A 16,413-nucleotide genomic window follows, 5' to 3' on the forward strand; every position below is an offset into this window, starting at 1 on the left:
GACGACCCGGAGGGCAGCTCTGAGGAGACGGACATCTACCGCGACGCGGACGCCGGGGAGGAGGACACCGGTACCTCAGCGGACCCGGGAGCTACGCGATCCGGCGGCGGGAATGCCTGATTTTTAACTTAGTAAAAATTTCTGTTAGGTAGCAGGTCCACCCACCCACTGGGGGTTAACTGGGTGTAATGAACTCTGGCCTTGGGCCTGTTTTTGAACTTATGATGTATGAGCTTTGTGAATGTTTGCGCCTTTGCTTTTCGTTTTTTCGACCGTTTTCCTGCACTTTCCCCTCCTTGGCTTCTCCCCCGCGAGTCTGACGGCTGAGGCTCCGGTCCGTGACAAGGGGTTTGGCCTTTGAGAAGAGCGTGCAGTACTTAGGCTTCCGAAACGTTGAGCGCGAGCGAAACACCCACTGGGCCGGCTGGCGGCAATCCGGCGGGGCCGGGTTGGCGAGCAGCCGGTCGTGCGGCAACTTAAAGCGGTGAGGCCGGGTTGAGCGACCCGGCGGTAAGCAGAAACTTTGTGGATGCCTGCGCTTTTGCTTTTCGTCTTTGGAGTCGTTTTCTCGCAACTTTCCCCCTTTGGGTCCCCCCCCCCCCCCCCCCCGCGAGTCTGACAGCCGAGGCTCCGGTCCGTGACAAGGGGTTCGGCCTTTGAGAGGAGTGTGTGATACTTAGGCTTTCGAAATGTTGAGCGTGAGCGAAACACCCACTGGGCCGGCTAGCGGCAATCCGGCGGGGCCGGGTTGGCGAGCAGCCGGTCGTGCAGCAACTTAAAGTGGCGGGGCCGGGTTGAGCGACCCGGCAGTAAGCAGAAACTTCGTGGATGCCTGCGGTTTTGCTTTTCGTCTTTGGAGTCGTTTTCTCGCAACTTCCCCCCTTTGGGTTTCCCCCTCGCTAGTCTGACGGCCGAGGCTCCGGTCTGTGACAAGGGGTTCAGCCTTTGAGAGGAGCGTGCGATACTTGAAGGAAATATGCCCTAGAGGCAATAATAAAGTTATTATTTATTTTCTTATATCATGATAAATGTTTATTATTCATGCTAGAATTGTATTAACCGGAAACATAATACATGTGTGAATACATAGACAAACAGAGTGTCACTAGTATGCCTCTACTTGACTAGCTCGTTAATCAAAGATGGTTATGTTTCCTAGCCATAGACATAAGTTGTCATTTGATTAACGAGATCACCTCATTAGGAGAATGACGTGATTGACTTGACCCATTCCGTTAGCTTAGCACCCGATCGTTTAGTATGTTCCTATTGCTTTCTTCATGACTTATACATGTTCTTCATGACTTATACATGTTCCTCTGCAACTCCCGTTTACCGGAGGAACACTTTGTGTGCTACCAAACGTCACAACGTAAATGGGTGATTATAAAGGTGCTCTACAGGTGTCTCCAAAGGTACTTGTTGGGTTGGCGTATTTCGAGATTAGGATTTGTCACTCCAATTGTCGGAGAGGTATCTCTGGGCCCACTCGGTAATGCACATCACTATAAGCCTTGCAAGCATTGTGACTAATGAGTTAGTTGCGGGATGATGTGTTACGGAACGAGTAAAGAGACTTGCCGGTAACGAGATTGAACTAGGTATCGAGATACCGACGATCAAATCTCGGGCAAGTAACATACCGGTGACAAAGGGAACAACGTATGTTGTTATGCGGTCTGACCGATAAAGATCTTCGTAGAATATGTGGGAGCCAATATGGGCATCCAGGTCCCGCTATTGGTTATTGACCGGAGACGTGTCTCGGTCATGTCTACATAGTTCTCGAACCCGTAGGGTCCGCACGCTTAAAGTTACGATGACAGTTTTATTATGAGTTTATGTATGTTGATGTACCGAAGGAGTTCGGAGTCCCGGATGAGATCGGGGACATGACGAGGAGTCTCGAAATGGTCGAGACGTAAAGATCGATATATTGGACGACTATATTCGGACTTCGGAAAGGTTCCGAGTGATTCGGGTATTTTTCGGAGTACCGGAGAGTTACGGGAATACGTATTGGGCCTTATTGGGCCATACGGGAAAGAAGGAAAAGGGCCTCAAGGGTGACCGCACCCCTCCCCTTGGTCTGGTCCGAATTGGACTAGGGAAGGGGGGCGCCCCCTTCCTTCCTTCTCCTTTTCCCTTCCTCTTTTCCTATTCCATATGGGAGGTGGAATCCTACTAGGACTAGGGAGTCCTAGTAGGACTCCACACTTGGTGCGCCCCCTCGTAGGGCCGGCCTCCTCCTCCCTTGCTCCTTTATATACGGGGGCAGGGGGGCACCCCAGAGACACAACAATTGATCCTTGAGATCTTTTAGCCGTGTGCGGTGCCCCCCTCCACCAAATTACACCTCGATAATATCATTGCGGAGCTTAGGCGAAGCCCTGCGTCGGTAGAACATCATCATCGTCACCACGCCGTCGTGCTGACGAAACTCTCCCTCAACACTCGGCTGGATCGGAGTTCGAGGGACGTCATCGAGCTGAACGTGTGCAGAACTCGGAGGTGCCGTGCGTTCGGTACTTGATCGGTCGGATCGTGAAGACGTACGACTACATCAACCGCGTTGTGATAACGCTTCCGCTGTCGGTCTACGAGGGTACGTGGACAACACTCTCCCCTCTCGTTGCTATGCATCACCATGATCTTGCGTGTGCGTAGGAATTTTTTTGAAATTACTACGTTCCCCAACAGTGGCATCCGAGCCTGGTTTTATGCGTTGATGCTATGCACGAGTAGAACACAAGTGAGTTGTGGGCGATATAAGTCATACTGCTTACCAGCATGTCATACTTTGGTTCAGCGGTTTTGTGAGATGAAGCGGCCCAGACCGACATTACGCGTACGCTTACGCGAGACTGGTTTCACCGTTCGGAGCACCCGTTGCTTAAAGGTGACTGGCGGGTGTCTGTCTCTCTCACTTTAGTTGAACCGAGTGTGGCTACGCCCGGTCCTTGCGAAGGTTAAAACAACACCAACTTGACAAACTATCGTTGTGGTTTTGATGCGTAGGTAAGAACGGTTCTTGCTAAGCCCGTAGCAGCCACGTAAAACTTGCAACAACAAAGTAGAGGACGTCTAACTTGTTTTTGCAGGGCATGTTGTGATGTGATATGGTCAAGACATGATGTGATATAATGTGTTGTATGAGATGATCATGTTTTGTAACCGAGTTATCGGCAACTGGCAGGAGCCATATGGTTGTCGCTTTATTGTATGAGATGCAATCGCCATGTAATAGTTTTACTTTATCACTAAGCGGTAGCGATAGTCGTAAAAGCAATAAGTTGGCGAGACGACAACGATGCTACGATGGAGATCAAGGTGTCGCGCCGGTGACGATGGTGATCATGACGGTGCTTCGGAGATGGAGATCACAAGCACGGTGCTTCGGAGATGGAGATCACAAGCACAAGATGATGATGGCCATATCATATCACTTATATTGATTGCATGTGATGTTAATCCTTTATGCATCTTATCTTGCTTTGATTGACGGTAGCATTATAAGATGATCTCTCACTAAAATTTCAAGATAAAAGTGTTCTCCCTGAGTATGCACCGTTGCAAAAGTTCTTCGTGCTGAGACACCACGTGTTAATCGGGTGTGATAGGCTCTACGTTCAAATACAACGGGTGCAAAACAGTTGCACACGCGGAATACTCAGGTTAAACTTGACGAGCCTGGCATATACAGATATGGCCTCGGAACACAGAGACCGAAAGGTCGAGCGTGAATCATATAGTAGATATGATCAACATAGTGATGTTCACCATTGAAACTACTCCATCTCACGTGATGATCGGACATGGTTTAGTTGCTTTGGATCATGTAATCACTTAGATGATTAGAGGGATGTCTATCTAAGTGGGAGTTCTTAAGTAATATGATTAATTGAACTTAAATTTATCATGAACTTAGTCCTGATAGTATTTTGCAAATTATGCTGTAGATCAATAGCTCGCGTTGTTGCTTCCCTGTGTTTATTTTTGATATGTTCCTAGAGAAAAATTATGTTGAAAGATGTTAGTAGCAAAGATGCGGATTGGATCCGTGATCTGAGGATTATCCTCATTGCTGCACAGAAAAATTATGTCCTTGATGCACCGCTAGGTGACAGACCTATTCCAGGAGCAGATGCAGACGTTATGAACGTTTGGCTAGCTCAATAAGATGACTACTTGATAGTTTAGTGCACCATGCTTAACGGCTTAGAATCGGGACTTCAAAGACGTTTTGAACGTCATGGACCATATGAGATGTTCCAGGAGTTGAAGTTAATATTTCAAGCAAATACCCGAGTTGAGAGATATGAAATCTCCAACAAGTTCTATAGCTAAAAGATGGAGGAGAATCGCTCAACTAGTGAGCATGTGCTCAGATTGTCTGGGTACTACAATCGCTTGAATCAAGTGGGAGTTTATCTTCCAGATAAAATAGTGATTGACAGAATTCTCTAGTCACCATCACCAAGTTAGTAGAACTTCGTGATGAACTATAGTATGCAAGGGATGACGAAAGTAATTCTCGTGCTCTTCGTGATGCTGAAATCGACGAAGGTAGAAATCAAGAAAAGCATCAAGTGTTGATGGTTGACGAGACCACTAGTTTCAAGAAAAGGGCAAAGGGAAGAAGGGGAACTTCAAAAAGAACGGCAAGCAAGTTGCTACTCAAGTGAAGAAGCCCAAGTCTGTACCTAAGCCTGAGACTAAGTGATTCTACTGCAAAGGGACTGGTCACTGGAAGCGGAACTACCCCAACTATTTGGTGGATAAGAAGGATGGCAAAGTGAACAAAGGTATATTTGATATACAGATTATTGATGTGTACTTTACTAGTGTTTATAGCAACCCCTCGGTAATTGATACTGGTTCAGTTGCTAAGAGTAGTAACTCGAAACGGGAGTTGCAGAATAAACAGAGACTAGGAAAAGTGAACAAAGGTATATTTGATCTACAGATTATTGATGTGTACTTTACTAGTGTTTATAGCAACCCCTCAGTAATTGATACTGGTTCAGTTGCTAAAGAGTAGTAACTCAAAAACGGGAGTTGCAGAATAAACAGAGACTAGTAAAAGGCGAGGTGACGATGTGTGTTGGAAGTAGTTCCAAGATTGATATGATCATCATCGCACACTCCCTGTACTTTTGGGATTAGTGTTGAAACTAAATAAGTGTTATTTGGTGTTTGCGTTGAGCATGAATATGATTTGATCATGTTTATTGCAATACGGTTATTTATTTAAGTTAGAGAACAATTGTTGTTCTGTTTACATGAATAAAAAACCTTCTATGGTCATACACACCAACGAAATTGGTTTGTTGGATCCTGATCGTAGTGATGCACATATTCATAATATTGAAGCCAAAAGATGCAAAGTTAATAATGATAGTGCAACTTATTTGTGGCACTGCCGTTTAGGTCATATTGGTGTAAAGCGCGTGAAGAAACTCCATACTGATGGGATTTTGGAATCACTTGATTATGAATCACTTGATGCTTGCGAACCGTGCCTCATGGGCAAGATGACTAAAACGCCGTTCTCCGGAACTATGGAGAGAGCAACAAATTTGTTGGAAATCATACATACAGATGTATGTGGCCCGATGAATATTGAGGCTCGTAGCAGGTATCATTATTTTCTAACCTTCACAGATGATTTGAGCAGATATGGGTATATCTACTTGATGAAACACAAAGTCTGAAACATTTGAAAAGTTCAAAGAATTTCAGAGTGAAGTGGAGAATCATCGTAACAAGAAAATAAAAGTTTCTACGATATGATCGCAGAGGTAAAATATTTGAGTTACGAGTTTGGCCTTCAGTTAAAACAATGTGAAATAGTTTCACTACTCACGCCACCTGGAACACCACAGTGTAATGGTGTGTCCGAACGTCATAACCGTACTTTATTGGATATAGTGCAATCTATGATGTCTCTTACCAATTTACCACTATCGTTTTGGGTTATGCATTAGAGACAGCTACATTCACGTTAAATAGGGCACCATCAAAATCCGTTGAGACGACGCCTTATGAACTGTGGTTTGGCAAGAAACCAAAGTTGTCGTTTCTTAAAGTTTGGGGCTGCGATGCTTATGTGAAGAAACTTCAACCTGATAAGCTCGAACCCAAATCGGAGAAATGTGTCTTCATAGGATACCCAAAGGAGACAGTTGGGTACACCTTCTATCACAGATCCGAAGGCAAGACATTCGTTGCTTAGTATGGATCCTTTCTAGAGAAGGAGTTTCTCTCGAAAGAAGTGAGTGGGAGGAAAGTAGAACTTGATGAGGTAACTGTACCTGCTCCCTTATTGGAAAGTAGTTCATCACAGAAATCTGTTCCTGTGACTCCTACACCAATTAGTGAGGAAGTTAATGATGATGATCATGTAACTTCAGATCAAGTTACTACCAAACCTCGTAGGTAAACCAGAGTAAGATCCGCACCAGAGTGGTACGGTAATCCTGTTCTGGAGGTTATGTTACTAGACCATGACGAACCTACGAACTATGAAGAAGCGATGGTGAGCCCAGATTCCGCAAAATGGCTTGAGGCCATGAAATCTGAGATGAGATCCATGTATGAGAACAAAGGGTGGACTTTGGTTGACTTGCCCGATGATCGGCAAGCAATTGAGAATAAATGGATTGTCAAGAGGAAGACGGACGCTGATAGTAGTATCACTATCTACAAAGCTAGAATTGTCGCAAAAAGGTTTTCGACAAGTTCAAGATGTTGACTACGATGAGAGTTTCTCACTCGTATCTATGCTTAAGTCTGTCCGAATCATGTTAGCAATTGCCGCATTTTATGAAATCTGGCAAAGGGATAAACAAAACTGCATTCCTTGATGGATTTATTAAAGAAGAGTTGTATATGATACAACCAGAAGGTTTTGTCAATCCTAAAGGTGCTAACAAAATATGCAAGCTCCAGCGATCCATCAATGGACTGGTGCAAGCATCTCGGAGTTGGAATATACGCTTTGATAAGTTGATCAAAGCATATATTTGTATACAGACTTGCAGTGAAGCCTGTATTTACAAGAAAGTGAGTGGGAGCACTACAGCATTTCTGATAAGTATATGTGAATGACATATTGTTGATCGGAAATAATGTAGAATTATTCTGCAAAGCATAAAGGAGTGTTTGAAAGGAGTTTTTCAAAGATAGACCTCGGTGAAGCTGCTTACATATTGAGCATCAAGATCTATAGAGATAGATGAAGACGCTTGATAAGTTTTTCAATGAGTACATACCTTAACAAGATTTTGAAGTAGTTCAAAATAGAACAGTCAAAGAAAAGAGTTCTTGCCTGTGTTACAAGGTGTGCAATTGAGTAAAGACTCAAAGCCCTACCACGGCAAAAGATAGAAAGAGAATGAAAGTCATTCCCTATGCCTTGGCCATAGGTTCTATAAAGTATGCCATGCTGTGTACCAGATCTATTGTATACCCTACACTGATTTTGGAAAGGGAGTACAATAGTGATCTAGGAGTAGATCACTGGACAGCGGTCAAAATTATCCTTACTGGAATAAGGATATGTTTCTCGATTATGGAAGTGACAAAAGGCTCGTCGTAAAAGGTTACGTCGATGCAAGTTTTGACACTAATCTAGATGACTCTAAGTCTCGGTCTAGATACATATTGAAAGTGGGAGCAATTAGCTAGAGTAGCTCCATGCAGAGCATTGTAGACATAGAAATTTGCAAAATACTTACGGATCTGAATGTGACAGACCCGTTGACTAAAATTATCTCACAAGCAAAACATGATCACACCTTAGTACTCTTTGGGTGTTAATCACATAGCGATGTGAACTAGATTACTGACTCTAGTGAACCCTTTGGGTGATGGTCACATGACGATGTGAACCATGGGTGTTAATCACATGGTGATGTGAACTATTCATGTTAAATCACATGGCGATGTGAACTAGATTATTGACTCTAGTGCAAGTGGGAGACTGAAGGAAATATGCCCTAGAGGCAATAATAAAGTTATTATTTATTTCCTTATATCATGATAAATGTTTATTATTCATGCTAGAATTGTATTAACCGGAAACATAATACATGTGTGAATACATAGACAAACAGAGTGTCACTAGTATGCCTCTACTTGACTAGCTCGTTAATCAAAGATGGTTATGTTTCCTAGCCATAGACATAAGTTGTCATTTGATTAACGAGATCACCTCATTAGGAGAATGACGTGATTGACTTGACCCATTCCGTTAGCTTAGCACCCGATCGTTTAGTATGTTGCTATTGCTTTCTTCATGACTTATACATGTTCCTCTGACTATGAGATTATGCAACTCCCGTTTACCGGAGGAACACTTTGTGTGCTACCAAACGTCACAACGTAAATGGGTGATTATAAAGGTGCTCTACAGGTGTCTCCGAAGGTACTTGTTGGGTTGGCGTATTTCGAGATTAGGATTTGTCACTCCAATTGTCGGAGAGGTATCTCTGGGCCCACTCGGTAATGCACATCACTATAAGCCTTGCAAACATTGTGACTAATGAGTTAGTTGCGGGATGATGTGTTACAGAACGAGTAAAGAGACATGCCGGTAACGAGATTGAACTAGGTATCGAGATACCGACGATCAAATCTCGGACAAGTAACATACCGGTGACAAAGGGAACAACGTATGTTGTTATGCGGTCTGACCGATAAAGATCTTCGTAGAATATGTGGGAGCCAATATGGGCATCCAGGTCCCGCTATTGGTTATTGACCGGAGACGTGTCTCGGTCATGTCTACATAGTTCTCGAACCCGTAGGGTCCGCACGCTTAAAGTTACGATGACAGTTTTATTATGAGTTTATGTATGTTGATGTACCGAAGGAGTTCGGAGTCCCGGATGAGATCGGGGACATGACGAGGAGTCTCGAAATGGTCGAGACGTAAAGATTGATATATTGGACGACTATATTCAGACTTCGGAAAGGTTCCGAGTGATTCGGGTATTTTTCGGAGTACCGGAGAGTTACGGGAATACGTATTGGGCCTTATTGGGCCATACGGGAAAGAAGGAAAAGGGCCTCAAGGGTGACCGCACCCCTCCCCTTGGTCTGGTCCGAATTGGACTAGGGAAGGGGGGCGCCCCCTTCCTTCCTTCTCTTTTTCCCTTCCTCTTTTCCTATTCCATATGGGAGGTGGAATCCTACTAGGACTAGGGAGTCCTAGTAGGACTCCACACTTGGTGCGCCCCCTCGTAGGGCCGGCCTCCTCCTCCCTTGCTCCTTTATATACGGGGGCAGGGGGCACCCCAGAGACACAACAATTGATCCTTGAGATCTTTTAGCCGTGTGCGGTGCCCCCCTCCACCAAATTACACCTCGATAATATCATTGCGGAGCTTAGGCGAAGCCCTGCGTCGGTAGAACATCATCATCGTCACCACGCCGTCGTGCTGACGAAACTCTCCCTCAACACTCGGCTGGATCGGAGTTCGAGGGACGTCATCGAGCTGAACGTGTGTAGAACTCGGAGGTGCCGTGCGTTCGGTACTTGATCGGTCAGATCGTGAAGACGTACGACTACATCAACCACGTTGTGATAACGCTTCCGCTGTCGGTCTACGAGGGTACGTGGACAACACTCTCCCCTCTCGTTGCTATGCATCACCATGATCTTGCGTGTGCGTAGGAAATTTTTTGAAATTACTACGTTCCCCAACAATACTTAGGCTTTCGAAACGTTGAGCGCGAGCGAAACACCCACTGGGCCGGCTGGCGGCAATCCGGCGGGGCCGGGTTGGCGAGCAGCCGGTCGTGCAGCAACTTAAAGTGGCGGGGCTGGGTTGGGCGACCCAGCGGTTCTTAACTTAGTGTTCGTGGTGTGCTGGTGCTTTGGTCTCATGTGCTTGCCAGCCAACAATCGAAGCCGGTTCTGCGACTTAGGGTGAAGCGAGAGGCCGTGGCGATCCAACGCGTCAGGAGCCGCTAAGGAAAACGGCGGGTGGTCAAGCCGGCCAGCCCCCGAGCCCCCGGGTCGAGCGAGTCGACCCCGTGGTCGGGTTGCTTTAAGAGGAAAGTAATGCACGAATGTAGGAGACACAATAGCTTGGTCAGAAAGGGCAGCCCTCGAGCGTCGTTCGGGGATCCCATAGTTTTCAGATGATTACAAAAGGCAGTGATACATACGTGCACACGGCTAACCGTAAAACGAGCGGAGGAGCTCTGCATTCCATGGCCGGGTTGTTTCTTCGCCGGCGGTGTCCCTCTTGCGCTTGTTTGACTTGCGGGGGTCGATGAGGTAGTACGCGTTACGATCGCACAAGGCCTTGCTGACGATGAAGGGGCCCTCCCATGGGGAGGACAGCTTGTGTTGGCCGGTCTGCTCTTGGACGAGCCGGAGGACGAGGTCTCCCTCCTGGAAAGCGAGGGGCTTGATCTTCTTGCTGTGGTAGTGCCTCAGGCCTTGCTGGTAGATGGCTGAGCGGCTGAGCGCTAGGAGGCATGCTTCTTCGAGCAGGTCGACGCCGTCTTCGCGGGCTTCTTTGGCTTCGGCTTCGATGTACATCGTGACGCGCAGCGAGTTGAACTCGACGTTGGTCGGGATGACGGCTTCTGCTCCATAGTCAAGGAAAAACGGGGTGAACCCGATCGACCGGTTTGGCGTTGTTCGGAGACTCCAGAGGACGGCCGGCAAGTCGTCAAGCCAGCTGCTGGGTGAACGGATGAGAGGCTCGACGAGTCGCGGCTTGATGCCGAATAGGATGAGGCAGTTGGCCTGCTCGACGTGGCCGTTGGACTGCTGGTGTGCAACGGAAGCCAGGTCGAGGCGGATGCTAGAGACGGAGCAGTACTGCGCGAGCGCGCCCTTGGAGAAGTTGGTGCCGTTGTCCATGATGATGCTGTTCGGCATGACGTAGTGCACCGCGATGTCCTTGACGAACCGGACGGCCGTTGGCCCATCCAGCTTCTTGATTGGCCTTGCTTAGATCCATTTGGTGAACTTGTCCACCGCCACCAGCAGATGCATCATGCCGCCTCGAGCGGTCTTGAAGGCCCCACCATGTCGAATCCCCAGACCGCGAAGGGCCAGGCGATCGGGATGGTCCGGAGTGCCGACGCCTGCTGGTGGCTGCGCTTGCTGAAGCGCTGGCATCCCTCGCACTTGAGGACGAGCGACTCTGCGTCTTCGAGGGTCGTGGGCCAGTAGAAACCATGGCGGAAAGCCTTGGCCACCAGGGATCGCGAGGCGGTGTGGTGCCCGCACTCGCCCTGGTGTATGTCGAGGAGGATCTCAATGCCCTTGTCTTGCTCGACGCAGCGCTGGAATACGCCGGTGGAGCTGCGCTTGACGAGTTCGTTGTTGATGATGCCGTAGGCGGATGCCCGGCGCTGCACTTGCCGGGCTTCGGTCTCGTCCATGGGGAGGACCCCGTTCTCCAGGAACTCTGAGATGGGCAGTGCCCATGATGGTGCCGTCACCACGGCGAAGACGGCCACCATGGCGGGTTCAGGGGCGGCAGTCCCCGGGTCGGGTTTGGCAGTCCCCGGGCCGGGTTCGACAGTCCCCAGGCCGGGTTCGACAGTCCTCGGGCCGGGTTCGATAGTCCCCGGGCCGGGTTGAGGTGCGGCCGGGTCGGGTGGAGCAGTCCCCGGGCCGGGTTGGGGTGCGGCCGGGTCGGGCGGGACGTGGATGGACTCCGAGTCCGGCGACGGCTTGACGGACGGCTTGTGCAGTGATGACCCACAAGTATAGGGGATCTATTGTAGTCCTTTCGATAAGTAAGAGTGTCGAACCCAACGAGGAGCAGAAGGAAATGATAAGCAGTTTTCAGCAAGGTATTCTCTGCAAGTACTGAGATAAGTGGTAACAGATAGTTTTGTGATAGGATAATTTGTAACGAGCAACAAGTAACAAAAGTAAATAAAGTGCAGCAAGGTGGCCCAATCCTTTTTGTAACAAAGGACAAGCCTGGACAAACTCTTATATAGAGAAAAGCGCTCCCGAGGACACATGGGAATTATCGTCAAGCTAGTTTTCATCACGTTCATAAGATTCGCTTTCGGTACTTTGATAATTTGATATGTGGGTGGACCGGTGCTTGGGTGCTGTTCTTACTTGAACAAGCATCCCACTTATTATTAACCTCTATTGCAAGCATCCGCAACTACAACAAAAGTATTAAGGTAAACCTAACCATAGCATGAAACATATGGATCCAAATCAGCCCCTTACGAAGAAACGCATAAACTAGGGTTTAATCTTCTGTCACTCTAGCAACCCATCATCTACTTATTACTTCCCAATGCCTTCCTCTAGGCCCAAATAATGGTGAAGTGTTATGTAGTCGACGTTCACATAACACCACTAGAGGCTAGACAACATACATCTCATCAAAATATTGAACGAATACCAAATTCACATGACTACTAATAGCAAGACTTCTCCCATGTCCTCAGGAACAAACGTAACTACTCACAAAGCATATTCATGTTCATAATCAGAGGGGTATTAATATGCATATAGGATCTGAACATATGATCTTCCACCAAATAAACCAACTAGCATCAACTACAAGGAGTAATCAACACTACTAGCAACCTACTAGTACCAATCCCGGACTTGGAGACAAGAATTGGATACAAGAGATGAACTAGGGTTTTGAGAGGAGATGGTGCTGGTGAAGATGTTGATGGAGATTGCCCTCTCCCGATGAGAGGAGCGTTGGTGATGACGATGGCGATGATTTCCCCCTCCCGGAGGGAAGTGTCCCCGGCAAAACGGCTCTGCCGGAGCCCTAGATTGGTTCCGCCAAGGTTCTACCTGATGGCGGCGGAGTCTCGTCCCGAAAGGTTGCTTATGATTTTTCCCTTGACAAAAGACTTCATATAGCAGAAGATGGCCACCGGAGAGCCAACAGGGGGCCCATGAGGCAGGGGGCGCGCCCTGGGGGGTAGGGCGCGCCCCCCACCCTCGTGGCCAGGTGGGTCCCCCTCTAGCGTACTTCTTCCGCTCAATATTTTTTATTATTTCCAAAAATAACTTTCGTGCAGTTTCAGGACTTTTGGAGTTGTGCAGAATAGGTCTCTAATATTTGCTCCTTTTCCAGCCCAGAATTCCAGCTGCCAGCATTCTCCCTCCTTATGTAAACCTTGTAAAATAAGAGAGAATAGGCATAAGTATTGTGACATAACGTGTAGTAACAGCCCATAATGCAATAAATATCGATATAAAAGCATGATGCAAAATGGACGTATCATGCAGGTGCTCGAGGGAGACGCCGGACGGGATGGACTGCCGAGACGAGGCGATCTTCGCGAGCGTGTCGGCCGCCTTATTTTCCGTGCGCGGGACATGGAGGAACTCGCAGCCTGCGAAGAATCTGGACAGCTTCTGGACGAGGAAGCGGTAGCTCGCCATGTTGGAGTCGTGGGCGTCCCACTCGTCGGAGCACTGCTGCACCACCAGGTCCGAGTCGCCATAGCACAGGATGTGCCGGATGCCGAGTTCCTTGGCAAACCGGAGGCCGTGCACAAGGGCTTCATATTCGGCGACGTTGTTGGAGGCGGCGAAGTGGATCTGCAGTGCGTACTTGAGCCGGTCGCCCTTCGGAGAGGACAGCACAATTCCGGCCCCTAGGCCAAGACGCATCTTCGAGCCGTCAAAGTGCATTCGCCAGTGTGTCGAGTCCGGGTGGCGGCGGCACGTACTGGGTCTCGGTCCAGTCGACGAGGAAGTCGGCCAAAGCTTGGGACTTGATCGTAGTGCGGGGCTCGTAGAGGATGGTGTGGCCGGCTAGCTCGAGCGCCCACTTGGCGACCCGGCCGGAGGCATCCCGGCACCCGATGATTTCGCCGAGGGGGGCCGTGCTGACCACGGTAACAACGTGCTCTTGGAAGTACTGCTTCAGTTTCTTGGTGGTGAAGTACACGCCGTAAAACATCTTCTGGTAGTGCGGGTAGTTCTTCAAGGCGGAGAGCACCTCACTCAGGTAGTAGATGGGACGCTGGACGGCTTGGACCTGGTCCTTCTCTGGTCGCTCGACTACCATCACCGTGCTGACCGACCGCGAGGTCGCGGCGATATAGAGCAACAGCGGCTCCTTCTCGGCCGGTGCGGCCAGGACTGGTGCAGTGGAGAGCATGCGCTTGAGATCCCGGAAAGCCTTGTCCTCCTGGTCGTTCCATTCAAACGGCGTCGTCTTCTTCATCAGCTGATACAGGGGCAAGGCCCTCTCGCCTAGCCGGCTGAGAAACCGGCTGACCGAGGCCAAGCAGCCGGTGAACTTCTGAACATCGCGCAGCCGAGCCGGCTTGCGCATGCGCTCGATGGCCTTGATTTTCTCCGGGTTTGCCTCAATGCCGCGCTCCGAGACGAGGAAGCCGAGTAGCTTTCCGGCCGGCACGCCGAAAACGCATTTCTCCGGGTTGAGCTTGACCTTGTACTCGCGCAGGTGGCGAAGGTTTCCTTTAGATCATCGAGGAGCGTAAGGTGCTGCTTGGTCTTCACCACGATGTCGTCCACGTAGACGTGGATGTTGCGACCGAGTTGCGGCAGCAGGCATTTCTGCATGCAGCGCTGGAAAGTGGCGTCGGCGTTCTTCAAGCCGAACGACATGGTGATGTAGCAATACGCCCCAGAGGGCGTGATGAAGGACGTCTTCAGGACGTCGGCCGGGTCCAGCTTGATCTGATGATAGCCGGAGTAAGCATCCAGGAAGGACAGGAGCTCACACCCGGCAGTGGAGTCGATGACTTGGTGGATCCGCGGGAGGGCGAATGGGTCTTTGGGGCAGGCCTTGTTCAGGCTGGTGTAGTCGATACACATGCGCCAGGTCTTGTTCTTCTTCAGGACGAGGACTGGGTTGGCCAGCCACTCGGGGTGAAACACTTTCATGATGAAGCCGACCGCCAAGAGCTTGGCGACCTCTTCACCAATGGTTCTTCTCTTCTCTTCGGAAAAACGTCGGAGGGGTTGACGGACAGGCTTGGCGTCCTTGCGGACGTGGAGTTTGTGCTCGGCGTACTTCCTCGGGATACCTGGCATGTCCTTTGGGGTCCATGCGAAAATATCCCGATTCTCACAGAGGAAGTCGACGAGCTCGCTGATACGTCTCCAACGTATCTATAATTTTTGATTGTTCCATGCTATTATATTATCCATCTTGGATGTTTTACGGGCTTTACTATGCACTTTTATATTATTTTTTGGACTAACCTATTGACCCAGAGCCCAGTGCCAGTTCCTGTTTTTTCCCTTGTTTCAGTGTTTCGAAGAAAAGGAATATCAAACGGAGTCGAAACAGAATGAAACCTTCTGGAGAAGTTATTTTTGGAAGGAAAGCAACCGGGGAGACTTGGAGTCCACGTCAAGGAAGCAACGAGGAAGGCATGAGGCAGGGGGCGCGCCCACCCCCTGGGCGCGCCCTCCACCCTTGTGGGCCCCTCGTGGCTCCCCTGACGTACTTCTTCCTCCTATATATATATCCATATACCCTAAAACCTTCGGGGATCAGAATAGGTCGGGAGTTTCGCCGCCGCAAGCCTCTGTAGCCACCAAAAACCAATCGGGACCCTGTTCCGGCACCCTGCCGGAGGGGGAATCCCTCACCGGTGGCCATCTTCATCATCCCGGCGCTCTCCATGACGAGGAGGGAGTAGTTCACCCTCGGGGCTGAGGGTAGGTACCAGTAGCTATGTGTTTGATCTCTCTCCCGATGTTCTTGATTTGGCACGATCTTGATGTATCGCGAGCTTTGCTATTATAGTTGGATCTTATGTTGCTTCTCCCCCTCTACTCTCTTGTAATGGATTGAGTTTTCCCTTTGAAGTAATCTTATCGGATTGAGTCTTTAATGATTTGAGAACACTTGATGTATGTCTTGCCGTGCGTATCTGTGGTGACAATGGGATATCACGTGATTCACTTGATGTATGTTTTGGTGATCAACTTGCGGGTTCCGCCCATGAACCTTTGCATAGGGGTTGGCACACGTTTTCATCTTGATTCTCCGGCAGAAACTTTGGGGCACTCTATGAGGTTCTATGTGTTGGTTGAATAGATATATCTGAGATTGTGTGATGCATATCGTATAATCATACCCACGGATACTTGAGGTGACATTGGAGTATCTAGGTGACATTAGGGTTTTGGTTTATATGTGTCTTAAGGTGTTATTCTAGTACGAACTCTTGAATAGATTGATCCGAAAGAATAACTTTGAGGTGGTTTCGTACCCTACAATAATCTCTTCGTTTGTTCTCCGCTATTAGTGGCTTTGGAGTGACTCTTTGTTGCATGTTGAGGGATATTTATATGATCCAATTATGTTATTATTGTTGAGAGAACTTGCACTAGTGAAAGTATGAACCCTAGGCCTTGTTTCCTAGCATTGCAATACCGTTTACGCTCACTTTTATCGCTTG

General features: G+C 48.6%; 1 protein-coding gene across 1 annotated transcript; it reads right to left on the reverse strand.

Moving 5' to 3' along the window:
• Positions 1-10,186: 10,186 nt before the first annotated feature.
• LOC141022043 (uncharacterized) lies at positions 10,187-10,900 on the reverse strand. The gene is made up of 2 exons (XM_073497922.1): positions 10,554-10,900; positions 10,187-10,433 (listed from the first exon to the last, which is right to left on the reverse strand). The coding sequence occupies exons 1-2, from the start codon at positions 10,898-10,900 to the stop codon at positions 10,187-10,189; spliced, it is 594 nt and encodes a 197-aa protein (XP_073354023.1).
• Positions 10,901-16,413: the final 5,513 nt, after the last annotated feature.

This window comes from Aegilops tauschii, chromosome 4 (assembly GCF_002575655.3).
Source record: "Aegilops tauschii subsp. strangulata cultivar AL8/78 chromosome 4, Aet v6.0, whole genome shotgun sequence".
NCBI lineage: Eukaryota > Viridiplantae > Streptophyta > Magnoliopsida > Poales > Poaceae > Aegilops > Aegilops tauschii.

What these genes read in the sequence shown, in the direction of transcription:
- LOC141022043 (XM_073497922.1), bottom strand. Translation starts at nt 10,900, where the DNA reads ATGCCGAACAGCATCATCATGGACAACGGCACCAACTTCTCCAAGGGC. An exon ending in AACTCGCTGCGCGTCACGAT is followed by an intron (nt 10,434 to 10,553) that starts GTACATCGAAGC and finishes GCACTACCACAG; the next exon opens with CAAGAAGATCAAGCCCCTCG.